General features: G+C 48.0%; 1 protein-coding gene across 1 annotated transcript in view; it reads left to right on the forward strand.

The window, feature by feature from the left end:
• PCSK6 (proprotein convertase subtilisin/kexin type 6) overlaps window positions 1–19387 on the forward strand; it is a 137676-nt gene that overhangs the window by 108048 nt on the left and 10241 nt on the right. Inside the window, exons 17-18 of the mRNA XM_015417963.1 lie at window positions 252–339; window positions 15962–16065. Of these exons, the coding sequence (XP_015273449.1) occupies window positions 252–339; window positions 15962–16065 (192 nt within the window). The remainder of the gene's footprint in view (window positions 1–251; window positions 340–15961; window positions 16066–19387) is intronic.

Consider the following 19387-nt stretch of genomic DNA (forward strand, 5'->3'; position numbering starts at 1 on the left):
ATAAGACAGTGTCTTATTTTTGGGGAAACACGGTACTATAATTAAATAAAATTCTTTAAAATAGCTGTTTCTCCAAAACTTTGTTTCAATTTGAAATGAAGAATTTGATCTGTTTTGTCCTGTGCTTAAGAATTACCCTCAAGTACTTTAACTGCAAACTGGTAGTGGACTGCTTGCACTGGATTGCAACTCATTAGTTCTGCAGTCATTCAGATTTCTTTTTCACTCTGGCGTCCTTTGTTTTCTGAAAGGTCAGAAACGTTGTCTGAAGTGCCACCAAAACTGTAAGAAATGTAACGGGGAGATGGACAGATGCACTGTTTGCAAAGACGGATTCAGGTAAAGTATGGATGGAAATGTGATGTTAGATTGTCAACTTTTATGGTAGACATTTTCTGCAAAAGCTGTTTATTCATTTATATTCCACATTTCTCCCCAAAGTGGCTCACAACATTCTTTTTTTATCCTCACCAAAACAAACGGTGAGCGTGCAACTGGCCCAAGGTCGCTCAGCAAGCCTCCATCTTAGTCTTGCCCAATCCCTGCTGTCTCTCTCTAAACATAACAGCAATTAAAAACATAAACAGGAAGGAGAAATGCCAAGAAAAACAAAAAGATGTCCTCTCATTGGCAGATGGTAATGATAGAGGGAGACATTATTGGGCGGGAGAACCTACAGCTGTACCCCTTGTCAAAGAAGAGTCCTGTCTGATCAGATTAACATTCCATCTTGAGTCAGCAATGATCAAATACACTCTGGTTTAAGATGTTTCTCTTATCTCAGCTTTTTGTGATGTCTGAATTCAAGGCCGATTCCTCACTGCGGAGTACTTGTGGCTAGGGATGGGCAAGAACTCGAAAAATGCAGTTGGTGTCGGTTCGTAGCTGAATCACGAACCAGGAGGTTCAGTCGCGAACCAAACCGGTTTGTGGTCCCACAAACCCTTTTGAACTTTAAAAGGACTGCAGAAGACAGCCTGAAAATAAGTGAGCAGCGAAGAGGCACTTCCCACCACTCAGCTGTTTCAGGCTTTAAACTTTACAGGGACTGCACAAGACAGCCTGAAACAGCAGAGCAGCAGAAAGTGCCTCCCCACCGCTCAGCTGTTTTTGCAGCTTTCTCCGGGAACAGAAAGCAGGAGGTTAAAAAGACTCTGAGTCCCTTTAACATGACAAATCTTGCTTTGTGGTTCAGTTCATGCCCATCCCTACTGGTAGCTGCCTGAAGTGTTTCTATCAGATGTGTACTGGGAAGTCCATGTTCAAGAACTTAATTGCTAGACACGTGCAGGCTAATTCATATTGGAACTGCGGCACATGAAGAGAGAGGGGGCTTAAGCCTTCTCCCTGTGCTGTTTTCCCAAACTGAAACAGCCCTCAGGAGTTGCTGTTTGCTCTGTTGGGGAGATTTATGTGAGTATGCAGGTTTCCTGAACAGGTTAAATAGTGGCTCCACAGGGGATATTTGTTTATTCATTTACTTAATTTATAGCCCACCTTTCATGTTGAGACTCAAGGTGGATTACAGAATAAAAAACAATGCAATCCAGTGAATGATGCAATCAGACTTATTGTGTGCCATCAAATTGCAGTCGACTCATGGCGACCCAACGACCATGGGGTTTTCAAGTCAAGAGATGATTGGAGGCCATTTCCCAGTGCCTTCTTCTGCTTAGCAACCCCAGTCTTCCTTGGTTGACTTCCATCCAAGTACTAACCACAGCTGACTCTACTTAGTTTCCAAGACTGGGCTTGTTGTTGTTGTTGTTCAGTCGCACAGTCGAGTCCGACTCTTTGAGACCCCATGGACCAGATCACGCCAGGCCTTCCTGTCTTCCGCCATCCTCTGAAGTTTGCTCAACTTCATGTTTGTTGCATCTATGACACTGTCTAACCATCTCATCCTTTGCCGTCCCCGTCTTCTTTGACCTTCAGTCTTTCCCAGCATCAGGGTCTTCTCCAGTGAGTGCTCCCTTCTCATATGGTGGCCAAAGTATTTGAGCTTCAGCTTCAGTCTCTGGCCTTCCAGGGAACAGTCAGGGTTGATTTCTTTTAGGATGGACTGATTTGATCTCCTTGCAGTCCAAGGGACTCTCAAGAGTCTTCTCCAGCACCATAGTTCAAAAGAATCTATTCTTTGGCGCTTGGCCTTCCTTATAGTCCAACTCTCACAGCCATACATGACTACTGGGCTAGCCTGGACCATTTCCTGTCTTCAACTTTCCTTCTTTCTCTCCCCCAGCAACCTCTCCCCAGGAAAACTATGGGCCAGTTCGATGATGCCGACTGAGCTGAGCCCATTTGTATCAGGGAAATCTGCAAGGACTTGTGAGAGGCACCTCACTTTGTCCTGCAGCCCCACCACACACCCTCATCCTAGCAGTTCCTATATCCTCACCTTTCCTTTCTGTCCTTCACACCCACCCACCAATCTATGTTTTATCTGCTGCCCATCTTATTTAGTTACTTCATTCATGCATTTACTTCATTCATGTCCTGTCTTTCTGCACGATGGGGACCTAGGACAGCTTACATCATTTTCTTCTCCTCCATTTTATCCCCATGACAACCATGTGAGGTAGGTTAGGCTTAGAATGTGTAAGTGGCCCAGGGTCACCCACTGAATTTCCACAGCAGAATGGGGATTTGAGGTTCCAGTCTGAAACTCTAACCCCTACACGCACTGACTTTCAAAGGGTGGCTGCTGTTGAACAGTAGCAAGCAGCCAGGCAGTTCTGGTGGTATCAAGTTGCTTGGTGGTTGCTGCCGGACCTGCCTCAAAGGCCAAAACAGCCTCAGAAAGGGCCCTGCCCCCTCCCCTTGCCTTTTACTCACAGAAACCAAGCCTGGAATGCTGGCCAAACTGTTGTGGTTGCCTAGCAACAGCCACTGAGGGCTTCTTATTAAAGCTACAGAAACTTCTTTTAATGTTTTGGGGTTTCTTTTTAGATTTCAGATTTTTCTGCAAACCTGAAGCATTTTGCAGATTTGTCACATCTGTATTGTCTGTTCACCACTCCAGTCTCTAGATTTAGATATCCTCAGATGGGGCCACACTTTGCTATTAGAATATACAACTGGGGGCCCAACGAGACTCACAGGGAAAAATCCCACCCCTCCCATCGTTGAGCCTGTTACAGCTCCAGGGTTCTCTACCCACACTTGAGCCCAGCCACAGCAATGCCTGGGAACTGCTCCAAGATGGCTGCTATGTATGGCATGGTGTGATGGATACAGTCTTAGATTAGGATCCTGGGAGACCTGGGTTTGAACCCTCACTTTTACGACAGAAGCTCACTTGGTGACCTTAGGCCTGTCGCTGTCAGCCTGGCCTACCTCACCAAGTGGTTGTTATGAGAGAATGGAGGAAGAGAGAACCAGTGGTATACCTAGCCTGTTTGGCACCCGGGGTGGATAATTTTTTAAGACCCCCCCACACCTCAATTTTTTTTAAATCTCAAGTCAAGTTCAAGTTAGCCTTTATTGGCATAAATTGTCAATACAGATTATACGATTTAAGAGCAGATTGAAAACACACCTATTAAAAATACTATATCTCTAGATTGTATAATTTAAGAGCAGGTTAAACCAAACCTATGAAAATACTATGTCTCTGGGGTCCTTTGGCGCAGCTTTAAAGCAGAGTGGAGAAACTTGGCCACCTTCTCAGTGATGTCAGAACAGAAATCATTCAGAAGTCTGTGTACCTTAAATGCATCAGGGCAATGCACCATGCTGCTTAAAGTAGAATGCAAATATATATATGCCTTAGATCCATATACAGGTGACAATGCAGAAGGACATGAGTAATTAACTCAACACAACTTTGTTTGCAGGGGCAGAATCTGGCTGCGATATCTTGTTAAATCTGCCATATAGAATGGTGGAAGGCATAGCATTGTATCTGGCCAGAGTAAACGCTCTGCTGTGTTGTGGGACTTGCAGGGAAGATAAATATGAGGCCATCATAGGGGTGTGTAAAAAAACCCACTTGGCATTTTTCAGGTTCGGGTATATTGAACCCCAAAAATATTGGTATTTCCTGATGTTCTGGAATCCCAATATTGGTTATGGTATTTGGATTTGGGAATTATTCGGGAAACCCAAAATGTTTTTTGCGTCATTATACCCTATGGGGACCAGTATAGGCAATGCTTCCCATAGGGTATAATGGAAAATCGATCCAGGGGTATCTGGGGCTCTGAGGGGGCTGTTTCTTGAGGAAGAAACACCGAACAGCTGCCGGTGCCTCTCCTCAAAAAAACACTTTAAGTCTCAAAATGATTGGACCAGGGGGTCCAATCCTATGGGCCCTGAAAGAAGGTGCCTCCATCCTCCATTGATTGCAATCCCTTTAAATGCAGAGTCACATGGCTTGGAGAACTCCAAAGGGCTTGCAGTCCCATTTAATGCCTTGCAGGTGAACTCATCGGCCCAGGAGTGGCCGGGGCAGCGGGAGGTCTCAGCTCCGCACGGCCCCATTTGATCCTCTCTTGTAGCTCAGAGCTGCGAGGGAGGATCAGGTGAGGCGGTATGTCGCTGTCAGCTCCAGCCACCCGGGCCGATCCTGGGCTGGGGGCTGGGGCTGGCTCACCTGAATAATACACCCAAATAAAAGCTGGAGAAAAAATGGCTTTTTTTCGGGAACGGCTATATCAGTAGCCGAATACAATCTGTATCTGTATTTGGCTTAAATAATACCCCAAAATACTGATAAGGTATTTTTTGGGGGTATTTTTCCAGTTCGGCTAATGCAGAACACACGGCTCCACCGCCTCACAACTGGGAGGGGGAAGCCTAGAAGTCACTTTTGCCAGAGAGATTTTGCCCAAATCCAGTGTGCACTGGAAGCGACGTTGCCATGTTGCCAGTGATGTCACTGAGAAACTGATCCATGGCAGGGGGGCGGGGCCCAGGGTCAGGGGCTTGGCAACCCTAAAACCAAAGGTGGAAAACATGGAGAAAAACAACAGTTAAAACGGTGCAGGAAGGAGGGAACTCCAGAAGAAACAAAAAGTTTTCAAAATCCAAAGCTTTAAGAAATATAAACCTATATAAACCTGTTATGTACCAACTCCCAGCCAACCTCCGTTCACTGTGAAGAAATCTGAGTTTTCTCAATCTTGGGAACCTCTTCTCTTCATCCCCCCAGCTCCCATGATAAGCTTCAGCAGAAAGAATTTCTCTCCCTTAAACTGCTCAATGTGCCTTTTGATTCAGATCTCTTGCATTTGGTCTGTTTGGAAAGGAGATGGTGAAAGTCACTAATGGGTCAGGTGGGGGGGAGCAAATAAATATGTTTACGTTGAATCTTATAAAGCGCACCTTTTCTGGCCAACCTCAGATGCTTTCACAGGCAAACCGTGTGTGGTGTACTGCACAGATTATTATTATTCCAAACAAGCCGTGTTTACTTCCCAAGAGAGGCAAGATCTGTACACTCTTGATCAGGGCATATCTAAGGACAGACGTTTCCGAGCATGGAGATTCCTACCTGGGTTTTATCTCTTGTCTCTCTTGGCCCCAATGCTGTGTGTGTCTGTTTAATAAAAATACTAATGCAATGCTGCTTGGAAATGTTTTCAGAACCGTTCAGGGATTGTTCCCATCTCATTAGTCAACTAGCAAATATAACTGCATCACAGTGGTTTGCGGTACATAAAGCAACCTTCTAGAACAGTTTGCACCGTGTGAATCAGGATGCAACGGAATCTGACATGCAACCTTGGTTTAAACCCTGATTGCCCTTTCGGCTTTCCCCCTGCTGTCGCTGTACACAAGCGGAAAACAGGCAGTTTTAAATGTGTGTCTGCTGGGTTTCCAAATCACTGGTTGGTAATACGGGAAAGCTGATTTACAATTTACAAGTTGCACCTTAGCAGTCTTGTCTTTGAACTGGTCACTGCCTTGATTTTAATTGTTTTTATCTGTCGAGGTGGCTTGTATGTGATTGTATTTTCATCCACTGCCGCTGTTTTGAGGTTAGTGATTCATTATGTGCTTGCCAGAGTTGCATCCGATTGTTATCAGTTTTCTTTATTTGGCTGCATTGAATTTTGGAGTTTGACTGGTGCCTCTCTTGATTGCTTTTTGCTCACTTCAATTGTTCTTGGCGATTCCGATTGGCTTTTATGACAGCAATTGTGTATGGGTATGCTGCTTCAAGAACTTTGGCTGTGAGGTGGTACCCAAATGATTTTAAATAATAGTGTCAACCTCTCTGTGCTTCATCATGCACGTGTGATTTCAGTCTTGGCGAAGCTGGGTAGATGAGGTTTTGTCTTCGTCTTCTGGGGCATTGACGTGCGGTGCACTTGCTGCCCACAACAGGGAGGAAGGGATGAAACTCATGCTGCTAGGCACCTACATGCCTGGAAGAGATTCCACTAAATATTTACAGGTATAATGTACAGATGCGCGGCATGTATTCATTTTTGGTGGAAACATCACTGCCCATGAGGCCTGGTGAGCCAGAAATCCAAAGCACCTGAGTATATTCCAGAAAGGTGTGGCTTCATCTGCATCAAGCAATCTGCTTGGCGGATTATTAATTTTTTTTCATACGTGTTGCCCCATCAAAGACTTCCAACACTCTACAGAGCAGCATTTGCAATAAAATAAACCATCTTCCCAAGCCTTCCTCCCCTCCTGTTCCAAGGTGCCTTCTACCTGCAGTTGAACTGTACAAAGAAAACCAAAAGGAAAGGAAAGCCAAGGTTAACAAGAGAATTGGGGAGGATACAAGAGGCAGTGGATGAACATAACTTCTTGAGTCTGGAGAAGGAGAGGATTATTTTTCTGCATCCGCTCTCTCTACACCAGTCTTTACAAGAGAGGCGAGCAACTTGGGGGCCCACAGGCTTAAGAACATAAGAACATAAGAGATGCCAATGTTGGATCAGGCCAAAGGCCCATCCAGTCCAACACTCTGTATCACACAGTGGCCAGAAATACCAAGTGCCATCAGGAGGTTCACCAGTGGGGCCAGGACACTAGGAGCCCTCCCACTGTTGACTCCCCCCAAGCACCAAGATAACCGATCATCACTTGCCCCAGAGCCCCTATCTATACCTTGTGGCTAATAGCCACTGATGGACCTCTGCTCTATATGCCTATCTAATTCCCTTTTGAAGCCCTCCATGCTTGTAGCCGCCACCACCACCTGTGGCAGTGAATTCCATGTGTTAATCACTCTTTGCGTGAAGAAGGACTTCCTTTTATCCGTTCTAACCCGACCACTCAGCAATTTCATGGAGTGCCCACGAGTTCTTGTATTGTGAGAAAGGGAGAAAAGTACCTCTTTCTCTACCTGCTCTATCCCATGCATAATCTTATAAACCTCAATCATGTCACCCCTCAGTCGTCGTTTCTCCAAGCTAAAGAGCCCTAATCCGGGCTTAATCCGGCCCCCAGCATAGGGTTACCAGGCAGGGCCTGACGACCCCAGGGGCACTTACTGTTAACAGGGGCCCTCGCCAGCAATGTAGTGATGTCAGCGGTGATGCACGGATGTCACTCCCCATGCACCTCGAAGGGATGTCAATGCATTGCCGGGGGACATCAGGGATGCTGTGGCATTTGGGCAAAACTCTGACATCGCTTCTGGACACACGGGGAGTGACGTCCGCCTACCAAGATGCAGCTGGTGCCCTCCCCCGTTTCCCAGCATTTTCCCCCCACCACCACCTGGCCAGCTGAGTGGCAGCCGGGAAGTGCCTGCTGACGGTGGGGGATCCTCCGCCTCTAGTGGAGGAAGGGTGACCCTGCCCCAGGTGGTGCCGCCGAACTTCGGTTGCTAAAAGGGAGTGTGCAAGAGAGACACCTGTCCCAACTGGACATTAGTTTTCTCAGCAGGGAGAGGGGACAGTTCTGCCCTTTGTCAGAGTTTGGCCTTCCACCCTAACGCGTGCTGTCCAGCAGCGCTTTTCGATTCCCTTTAGTTGCCCTTGCCTCCCTCCCCGCATACCTCCCAACGGCTGGCTTGCCTTCATAAGAAGGATGAGGCATTGCATTCCACGGTGCAGAGGAAAATGGCTGTTGCTGATAAGCGTTTTCCTCGGGACAGAAGCGGAACTAGAGATGTCAAACACCGGCCGCTTTATCTGAACGATGAGTTCGGCGGGAGCCCCAAGGCCACCTTCACGACAGCCGCGCTTCCATTGCCAGGTCCCCCGAGCTTCCTCGTGTGATTCATTTATGGGGCAGTAACTGGGCCGAAGAGGCTGTTTCAATAACGACACCTTTGCCAAAGTAGAAAATTGTAGGTTTCCAAAAAGATTATCTGCTTCCCAGCAATGGCGAAAACGGCTTCTGTTGTCAGGCGCAATCTGTACAAAGTTTGTTTTTATTGTCCCTTAGCCTTTTAAGTTTGGCCTCCTAATCGCTCTTGTCACCTTGAAGAGCTTTGTGCCAGCAATTTTCTACTCTCTGCTTATTTCAAAAAATGGAGGAAAAGCCTCCCCCCCGCCCCCCAGGAGGATTTAGGAGTTGTTTTGCAGTGTGATTCAGCTGTCCGTCATTCTTACCTGGAGAGTACACATGCCTGAAGAAGTTGTCCTTGCCCGTGTTTGAAGGAGCAGTTCTCCTGGTCTGTACCAGAACATTTTGAGTTTGGGGTCTTCTGCCAGTGTGGTAGATACTTATATTTTCTCTGTTGCCGGTGGGTTTCCAGCTGAAGTGTTCTCACAGGTCTGCTTCCCGGTGGGGGTTACTCTCCGCCTTTTCTCCGCTTTCTCTGGGCTGGGGACTGGGGATTTCTCTTGGACATAGGGTTGCCAGCTCTGGTTGGGAAGTTCCTGTTGGAAATGTATGTATTTACAAGGTCTGACAATCCAGTCATTATAGGGTTAACTTGTTTACCTAGTATTGCTATTGTTTGACTGACCTGGAAGGGACACCTGGCATTGAGCCAATGGAGAATTAGCCCGGAAAAGTAGCTTCTATTGTGATACAGATTGGTTGTTTGTTTCAGGTGACTTCCTTTCTAGGGGTCTAGAAGAAGGACAGATTCTCCATTATCTGTGTGTTAGTGTTGACCTATAGGCAGCGTAGAAAATGTCGCTGTTAGATGTTCTGTTTATTTTGTCGTTTCCCCGTGTACCTTTACCCTTAGAAACAAAGGTTTTTAAAAGCAAAGAAATCTCTTCTTTCCAATAGAGCAAGATCCATTGACACTCTGAGTAATTTTAAACACTTTTGACTATTTTTACAACAGTTCCTGGAAATTTAGAGATGGAGCCCGGGGAGGGCAGGATTTGGGGAGGGTCCTCAATGGGCATAATGCCATAGGCTCCACCCTCCAAAGCAGCCATTTTCTCCAGATCTCTGTCATCTGGAGATTAGTTGTAGTTCCAGGACATCTCCAGACCCCACCCGGAGGCTGTCGAGGTTTGCGCGGTGCTAGCCCACTGCAGGTTGCGAGGGGCGTGAGAGTATCAAAGAAGACGTAAGTCTTATAGGCTTGGTGTAAAACTATATACAATTTATTTACACAAGCCTCCACCAATATATAAGGAGCTGTGGTGGCTCAAGTGGTTAAGACGCTGAACTGCAGGCTGTGGAAGGTCGTTAGTTCAGCAGTTCGAGACCCGGGTGCCGCATGACGGAGTGAGCTCCCGTCTCTAGTTCCAGCTCCTGCCAACCTAGCAGTTCGAAAGCAAGAAATTGCAGGTAGATAAATAGGTACCACTTCAGTGGGAAGGTAACAGCGTTCCGTGCGCCTTGGTGTTTAGTCATGCCGGCCAAATGACCACAGAAACGTCTTCGGACAGCGCTGGCTCTTTGGCTTGGAAACGGAGATGAGCACCGCAACCCTAGAGTCGGACTCGACTGGCTTTCGAGCAAGGGAGCCTTTACCTTTACCACCAATATATTGCACAGAACGACAAAATGCTCATGCAGACACCAGGTTTCCATCAGGAAGGGAAAGTACATTGTACAGCGTCACATTTATACAAGCATTGTCCAATCAGGGCCCAATGCTGAGTCACTGTTAATTAGCTCTGCTCTGAACCAGACTAACCGGTTGGAGCCAGCTCTACTGACACCCTGAGCTGTCAGCCCCCGTCAAACAGATTGATATGATCTACAGCCAGACTTATAGAGCACATGGATGTTGACAGAGGCAGGCAACCCTACTTGCACATGATTGTGTGACGGATCAGATTTTAGTTCCATCAGTGCTTTTGCCATCACCTCAGCTTCTGAGCCCTTAAGAGCCAGTTTGGTGTAGTCGTGGTTAAGTGCGCGGACTCTAATCTGGGAGAACCGGGTTTGATTCCCCATTCCTCCACTTGCACCTGCTGATGTGACCTTGGGTCAGTCACAAGCTCTGGCACAGCTGTCCTTGAAAAAGAGCAGTTTCTGTCAGAGTTCTCTCAGCCCCACCCACCTCACAGGGTGTCTGTTGTGGGGAGGGGGAGGGAAAGGAGTTTGTAAGCCGCTCTGAGACTCCAAGTGAAGGGCGGGGTATAAATCCAATCTCTTCTTCTTCTTCTTAATCCTTGGCTATGGGAAACCCCTTCCCCTCAGATCCTGGGGTTGAAATTCAGTGTTCCAGTAGCTGCCACAACCACCTCCTCATTTCTAGCCCCTCTGGGGGTCTCCCTGTTCGCCCACAGAACTGGGAACTGTGTTTGTGTGTGAGTGAGAGAGAGGGGGGGTATGGAGTTGGGTCCTTCTTGCCCCCTCCTGCTTGGCGAATCACAAATCCCCCTTTTCCCGGTAAGCTTGGCTCTGTCCGTTAGCACTGCCAGCCCATTAAAAGGGGGAAAGGAACTTTATTAGCTAAGCATACCATGCTGCTGTAAGACAAGACACCCTTCCCCCGAAAAACACTCCATTTATGGTTGTCTGCCACAGCAGCGTATTGACATAATCACAAGGACGTTTCTTTTTAAAAATATGGCAGGTGTTGCCAGGGAAAATGACAGCAGCTCAGGAAAAAGGTGGCTAGGAAATGGGGCGTGGAAGTGGTTGGATGTGGGCAGGACCTTTGGAAGTGCAGCAGACTGTAGAGATGACACAGGAAAAAATGCTTCGGGTGTGTTCTTTCTACACGCATAAGCACTAAGATGGTCTGAAAAAACAGAAAAGTTAGGGGGAAATCAGCAGAGCAACAACTGGCAAACAACATGTTGTGTATGTTGTGGGGGAAACCAGTGTAGTCACGAAGCCAAACTAAAGCAAAAACAGTGCGCAGAGATGACCTCTCTCTCGGCTTTACTCACCTCACCAGGGTTGTTTTCTGGATAAAATGGAGAGATGACACCCCGTAGTTTGCTCGAGATCTTGGGAAGGAGGACAAGATGAAACTAAACAGTTTTGGTGCTAAGGAAGAGACCTTTTTTGACAGTTGGTTTGGATCATAACAGCTGGTGGGACGCTGGGGGGCAGGGCACGGTGTGGGGGCAGGGACAGCCGTGCAAGTAGTGCTGCCCATTGTCCCTTCTGGGTTGCACTAGGAAGTGGTGTCGTTATATTGTCCTCCCCCACCACCGCCAGGCCGCAGGAACTTGGGGTGAGGGATCCCCTGCCCTGACTGGGATCTTGGCAGCCTTGCAGTGTTCCCTCTAAGCTGAGAGTGTTCTTTCTACACGCATAAGCACTAAGGTGGTCTGAAAAAAACAGAAAAGTTAGGGGGGAATCAGCAGAGCAACAATTGGCAAACAACATGGTGTGTATGTTGTGGGGAAAACCAGTGTAGTCACGAAGCCAAGCTAAAGCAAAAACGGTGCGCAGAGATGACCTCTCTCTCGGCTTTACTCACCTCACCAGGGTTGTTTTCTGGATAAAATGGAGAGATGACACCCTGTAGTTTGCTCTGAGATCTTGGGAAGGAGGACAAGATGAAACTGAACAGTTTTGGTGCTGAGGAAGAGACCTTTTTTGACAGTTGGTTTGGATCATAACAACTGGTGGGGCGCTGGGGGGCAGGGCACGGCGTGGGGGCAGGGACAGCCGTGCAAGTATGATGATGTCGTTTCCGGGCACAACCTGGAAGGGATGGTGGCAGCTCTAGGAATTGCCAGAAACTCTATAGTAAAACCATAGTTTCCCACAATTCCTAGTGCTGCCCATTGTCCCTTCTGGGTTGCACTAGGAAGTGGTGTCATTATATTGCCCTCCCCCACCACCGCCAGGCTGCAGGAACTTGGGGTGAGGGATCCCCTGCCCTGACTGGGATCTTGGCAGCCTTGCAGTGTTCCCTCTAAGCTGAGTTAGTGTGAGCTAGCTCACAGTTTTTTAGCCTCCGGCTCACACACTTTTGTCTCAGGAAGGATGGCTCCGGAGCAAACTAACTGATGCAGCAGCCACATCGCTCGCTCACAGCTTTTAATGCCAGTAGCTCACAAGGTAGAATTTTTGCTCACCAAACTCCACAGCTTAGAGGGAACATTGCAGCCTTGGTATCAAGACATTTTTTCAAGGTGAGGCCAGCACTGCTAAAAGCACCGCGGCTTCTGGGTGTTCAGGAGACAAGAACCAGGGTGGTGGGGGGGCAAGTTTTCACTTTAAGTGACAGGTAATTCCTGTGATTCCGTCCCATCCATCCATCCTGTGGTGTTTTTTGTTTGTTTGTTTATTACCACGGCTTCTGAGAGTCCGTCATGATGGAGACCTTGGGGGGCATGGGGTTGGCTGCCTGTCTGTGTGTTCAAGAAAAATGTTTCCCATTTCCTCTAAGTCTGGAAGTTTAATTTTAAAAAATAAACCAGGCTGTTGCTCCTTGGGTCCCCAAAAGGACTTTAATTTTCGTTAGCTGGATTGAAACCACCACTGCCCCTAAAGATGCCATCAACACTCCCAGCTATCTTTTTTTTCTTTCTTTCCCCTCTGTGCACTTTTAAAAAACGTTCATTATTGCTTTGGGTTGGGTAGGTTAGTGGGGGGGGGGCAAGAATATGTGTGTGTGAGAGAGACAGAGACAGAGAGAGAGACTGAGACTGCTATAGTGGCTAAAGAGAAGCCCAGAGATCAGGCTTATAAAAGGATAGGTGTTGTACATGCACCAGGAAGAGGCAAGTCTTACAGAGAAGAACATTTATCCCAAATAGGCAAAACGTGCTGCAGTTCTGTAACTGCTAAGCAACTTATTCAGCCTTCAAAGGATCAGGCAGTGGCAGGTCTTCATAGCAAACAGCAATTTTTTTCCCCTGAGCTCCAAGCTGGCAGAGTTTGCTGAACAACCAGCTGACGGTGGGAAGAGGGTGGGTGAGGCGGGCATCTTTGGGGCTGGATGGGGAAAGGAGGTAGCGTGGATCTTGGTCCCAAAGGGTGATAGTGTATATTTTTGGATAAAGAGCCAAGGCAGGATCCCACCCTTCGGGCAGAGGATGAGTGGGAACATTTAGGCCGCACTCGTGTTTTGCGGTGGCACCCGGGTCTCTGCTCATGGCATCTGCAGGCATTTCCGCGTCCATTTGTAGAAGTGGGCATGTTTCTAGCCCTCATGCCTGCTTGGGGAGGACGCAGCCCCTGTAGCACATTAATTATTATTTTTTTAATATTGGCAGAAGAGATTTTAGCACCACAGGCATCTCTGTTATGAGCGTTGGGGGTTCATAATCCCTGTCGCAATAAGGTTCTCCATTATCAGCCAATTTCAGGAAGTTTTCAGTATTTGACGGAAAAGTTTAGGATATGTTTGGAAGTCCATTCAGCAGGTGGCTCCCTGCAAATTGTTTTTTTGGGTGTGTGTGTGTGTGAGGGGTGTGTTTGTGTGTGTGCCTGGAAGTCATGGTGGATTTCTGGCAACCCCTAGTGGGCCTTGGATGTTTCGTAGAGGCAGCTTGCTATTACCTGCCTCTGCGTCTTGGCCCTGGTATTCCTTGGAGGTCTTCCGTCCAGGTATCTGCCGGAGTCCTACCAGGCTTAGCTTCCAAGATCTGACGAGACTGGGCCTGCCCGGGCTATCCAGCTCAGGGCTGCTCCCTACAGATCTGCTGCTTTGTTCAGTCAGCCCATTACGATTCCCCGGTCTCAGCTAAGGGTTGGGGGAGCATTGCTGAAGCTAAGCAGATGTGGATCTAATCAGAAGGATGAATGCAAGGTCATTGGGAGTCCCAAGCAAGAACAGGATATTATACGTGTGTTTGTGTGTGTGTGTATATATAGCAATAGAGGTTTCTCAAGAACAGGAGAAAAACAAGGTTCTGGGCTGATTATTGAAGTCCTTTAAGCTACTTGCTAATCCCAGAGCAAGGAGGAAGGAGCTGCCACATCCCTCCCCGGGACTGAAGGTGAGCCTCCTTTAAAAAAAGAATTAAGTTTCTAGTCCTCATGGTTAGGGAATAAACCTGGGAGATGGGTGGGTAGTGTCTGAGGACAGGGAAACCAGATGGGGTTGAGAGAGTCTTCCAGTGACGAGGGCTGAATTCACGGGTGCCTCTTAAAGTCCTCCCCGGGACTGAAGGTGAGCCTCCTTTAAAAAAAGAATTAAGTGTCTAGTCCTCATGGTTAGGGAATAAACCTTGGAGACGGGTGGGTCGTGTCTGAGGACAGGGAAACCAGATGGGGTTGAGAGAGTCTTCCAGTGACGAGGGCTGAATTCACGTGTGCCTCTTAAAGTCCTCTCCAGCCCTTCTCATGCTGTTGACGTGCATGTTTGTTTGTTTGTTTAAAAAAAAATAAAGGCAATTTAAATGTGGGACCAGGCTTCTAGATCAACAGGTGACCATAAGGGACTTGCAGTCACATTTCTAATTCCTTTTTTTTTTAATACATTTTTTATTCTTTTACTCAAAAGTACAGTCAAATGCCTAGGAAGGGTTGAACTCATACAGAGTACATTATATCTTACAAAAAAGCATACATTATCAACATTATTGACCAGAGAGATCCCCAGTCATAGCCTCATTGTGCCTAATGGTTCTAATTTACCAATTGCCTTTCATGTATACTCGGGACTTTAGCGCCCAAATATGTGGGCCGTACAGTGGGTGGGGGCCGAATCCTCTAAACTGCTAGCAGGGGTGCCGATCACATTAGGATAACAACCATCTATGATAATAGTGATTAGTGGGCAGTATCTCATGTTTCGTCATGTAATTCACTATTGGTGACCAGAGCCGCCTAAATTTCCTAGCCGTAGTGTTGCTTGAAGCCTGGGCCTCCTGCAGTCACATTTCAGCCTTCTTGAATTTGATAATGCAGGTATTCTGGGATGATAACCCTGCAGGGCTCCCTCCTTTAAAAAAAAAAGCATTACGCGTAGCTGCCTCATGCTGGGTCAAATCATGGGCCTGTCAAGGTCAACATTGCCTGCCCTGACTGGCAGCTGCTCTTCCGGGTGGAGGTCTTTCGCACGGCCTGCTTTCCTTTCAGGTGGACAGCCGTGTTGGTCTGCAGTAGAAGAGCAGGATTCAAGTCCAGCAGCACCTTGGAGACCAGCAAGATCCCCAGGGTATAAGCCTTGGATAGTCAATCTGACAAAGAGCTGTGACTCTTGAAAGCTTATACCCCTTGGCCTTTAAGGTGCCACTGGTTGGCCGTTTTGTTGGCCTTTCTCAAGGTGCCTTGCTCTTCTGCTTTGACCCTTTGTTAAACTTGGAGGTGCCAGGGGTTGAACCTGGGGCCTTCTGCATGCCAAGCCGAGCAGGCATGCTACCACTGAGCCCTGGTCCTACCCTGCCTTCTAAAGCGAGCATTCCTTGTTTTGGCCACCCAAGCTGTGTCCCGGAGCTGTGTTCCTCTTCTTCATTCCCTTTGTTTGCCTTTTCCGACAAACCGCTTGGCATCCTGGCATCTTGGAAGAAGACTGAGCTCTGCCAGTCTGTTTTGCTTCTCTGTCTTTCTCTCGCTGAGAGGGTTCGGGTTCGCTGAGAGCAGAGCCTTCATTTTTGCTTTGACTCAGAAGCTGCCAAGCCCCATTCATAACTTAACCTTGGTTCTAACAGGGCACGGATTGTGGACCCATTTCTAGGCTGCGATGCCCAACGTTCTCCTCTGCTTTCCTCAACAGCCTCGTAGACAGCAACTGCGTCACAGGATGTCGGCCGGGCATGAACTTGATCAAGGAACCGATACGATGCGAGGGCTGCCACTCCAACTGCCGGACATGTGCGGGTACGTGAACAATCCTCCCCGGACACCGTGTGTCTCTGGCGTGGCTTGGGAGGACGGGAGGGCAAAGGAGAAGTGTGTTAATCGGCATTGACCCTTTTGAGCTGGGGAACCCTTCAGTATGGAGAGAAACCAACGCCAGGCTGGCTCTTCAGAACAGAGTGCTTACAGAACACTGGAAGAAGAATCGTAGAATCACAGAGTTGGGAGGGGCCATATAGGCCACCTAGTCCACCCCCAGGGCCGGCTCACTCACTAGGCAAACTAGGCGATCGCCTAGAGTGGGACGGCCCTTAGGGGCACCGAACTGCACCCGGCCCCGTACTCTGGGAGTTTCTTGATTATTTGTGTTTTTCATTCTTCCTAAAATGCATTTATTTTTGAAAATTGGTGGGTGCACGGGGAGGGGGGCGCCAGAAGGGATCCTCACCTAGGGTGCAAAATAAGCTGGAGCTGGCCCTGTCCACCCCCCTGCTCGATGCAGGATCAGCCTAGAGCAGTGGTGGTGAACCTATGGCACGGGTGCCAGAGGTGGCACTCAGAGCCCTCTCTGCGGGCACACGTGCCATCGCCCCAGCCAGGCCCAGACCATCATTAAAGTGTCGAATTCTCTGCCAAATAATTTTAAGTCAATGAAAGCATTTGGGATTGCTTTCCTTACTTTGTTTGGATCATCTTAAGTTAATGTATGACTTGTTTTTTCTAAAGTAAAACCTCAGTAAAAAGGTAAAGGTAAAGGTGTCCCTTGCTCGAAAGCCAGTCGAATCCAACTCTAGGGTTGCGGTGCTCATCTCCGTTTCAAAGCCGAAGAGCCAGCGCTGTCCGAAGACGTTTCCGTGGTCATGTGGCCGGCATGACTAAACACCAAGGCGGGTTTGTCCAGCTGCTGCTCACAGACTGCCAGTGAGGGGGGGAGCTCACCACCTCCCTAGGCAGCCGGTTCCACTGTTGAACAAACTCTTCTTGTAAAATGTTTTTCCTAATATCCACCTTCCCACCCTTAATGTAAACCCATGATTGCGAGTCCTCTCCTCTGCTGCCGAGGAGTTCCTGCTCGTTCCCTGACATACTAGCTTTCTGTATGAAATGGATGGAAGCACATGCAGACATGTAAGCCCCCACCAGTAGCCTGAAGCAGTAGAGGTAGGACAGGACTGGGGCATGAGGACAATGTAACGTGTTCAGGGTTCTTTTTGTAGCAGGAACTCCTTTGCATATTAGGCCACACACCCCTAATGTAGCCAATCCTCCAAGAGCTTACAGAGCTCTTCTTACAGGGGCTACTGTAAGCTCTTGGAGGATTGGCTTGGCTACATTAGGGGTGTGTCGCCTAATATGCAAATGAGTACCTGCTACAGAAAGAGCCCTGCGGTGTAATTAGGCCTTAAGCTGGCTTGCGATTCTGTACTCCCCATGTCCGTCTCTGCTGCTCTTCTTACTGTTGCCTTCCCCCTTCTGACCCACTGCCTCTGCCGAGGGTGCCATTCCTGGTTTCCCCCCCAAAGACCTCTGGTGGCACAGTGGGGGGGATGGCTGTCGTGGGGGGCCGGGGCAAAGAAAATGTCACCAGTGTGGGGCAGGACCTGAAAACATCCACACCATCCAGGCCACACAGGTGAAAACACACTTAGATTGCCATCTTTTGAAAGAAGACGGTCCCCAAGCAGGTTTTGGAAAGATGTTAGCATAGCGGGGGGGGGGGGGCAGAAAATGCGGATGCTGGGAAACAGAAACAGAGAGAACGTTTTCTCCCTCTTCTCATAATACTAGACCTCGGGGGCATCCCATCTAACTAAGTTGAAAGGAAACAGGACGCAGGCAAAAGAAAATACTTCTTTGCTTGAGGAGTAATTAAATTGTGGAATCCACTGCCAGTAGTGATGGCCGGAAGCATAGATGGTTTCGAGAAAGAATTAGATAGATTCATGAAGGAGAGGCCCATCAGTGGCCGCTAGCCAGGGTGATTAAAGGGAACCTCAGGAGACAGAGGCAGCAAATCTCCGAATGCTGGTGCTAGGAGGCCGCACTTGGGGGAGTCCTTGGCCTTTTAGTTCTGTTTGTTGGCCTTCCAGGGCAACTTGTTGGCCACTGTGTGGAACAGGGCTGTTCTTACAACTCTTGTTTTGGAGCAGCGGCAGACAAAAATGCCCACGAGGAAGCAACCCAGGTCACAAATGGTCTAGGTACAGTCTTCCGTCTGCTGCCCCATCATACATTCTGCGTACGTTACAGGAAAGCAAACCTCTTTCTTTTTAATAAAATTGGAATACTTTTGTTAAGATGCTTTCTGCTTTAAAAAGAAATTCCATCTTTCATGGGCTCAAAGGCAACCGTATAAAAGCCCACAAGAAGAATAGCATGAGTCATCTTTGGAGCACATGAAAGTCTCCACACTTCAAAAACTGTGTGTGTGTGTGGGGGGGGGAGTTGTGTGCTGGAAGTGTCTGCAGCACTGAAAATCTAGTTCAGTTTCCAGATTGTTGTCTCCAACAGCAATGATAATTTAAAAAGAAATCCCCTCCCTCCCACCAAGAAATCTGCATTTAAAAAATCAGATTGAAAACAGAACTGATGCTCAAACCCTTCCACGGCAGGCTTTTCCTCTCCCCAGAGATACGGACTGAGGTCCAGAGAGCTGTGTGCAGGCTCAAAGATACTTTTACATTTGTTTTTTACAGGCCAGACTTCAAGCCATATCATAAAGCTGCTTTTGAAATCTCCTGGAGTCATAAACGGGATTTGTAATTCAAAATAGGGATGGCTGGGGGCTCTCAGGCTCCAGTTTCTGTTTTTCTGTATTTATTTATTTTTATTTACTTTGTGTATACCCCACTTTCCTCCTCGGTGGGGACCCAAAACGGTGTACAACAGCAGGAGCTCCTTTGCATATTAGGCGACACACCCCTGATGTAGCCAATCCTCCAAGAGCTTACAGTAGCCCCAGTAAGAAGAACTCTGTAAGCTCTTGGAGGATTGGCTACACTAGGGGTGTGTGGCCTAATATGCAAAGGAGCGCCTGCTACAAAAAGAGCCCTGCGGGTCCTTCTCCATTTTATCCTCACAACACCTCGGTGAGGTAGCAGCTAGGCAGAGAGTGTATCTGGCCCAGGGTCACCCAGCCAAGTTTCCATGGAGGGTCCCCCCCCACCCAACCTGGGTCTCCCAGATCCTAGTCGGACAATCTAATCACGAATTCATTCAATTATTTAAGAGATTTCTGTTCTGCCTCAGCAGAGTCCTGGTTGAGGCAGTTTACATATAGAAAAACAAGAAGTTATCATTACACCACACCGGCTGCTACCTACGCCTTTGCACACCTTCCCTA

The sequence above is a fragment of the Gekko japonicus genome, unplaced genomic scaffold, assembly GCF_001447785.1.
Source record: "Gekko japonicus isolate JY-2015 unplaced genomic scaffold, Gekko_japonicus_V1.1 scaffold924, whole genome shotgun sequence".
In the NCBI taxonomy this organism is placed as follows: Eukaryota; Metazoa; Chordata; class Lepidosauria; order Squamata; family Gekkonidae; genus Gekko; species Gekko japonicus.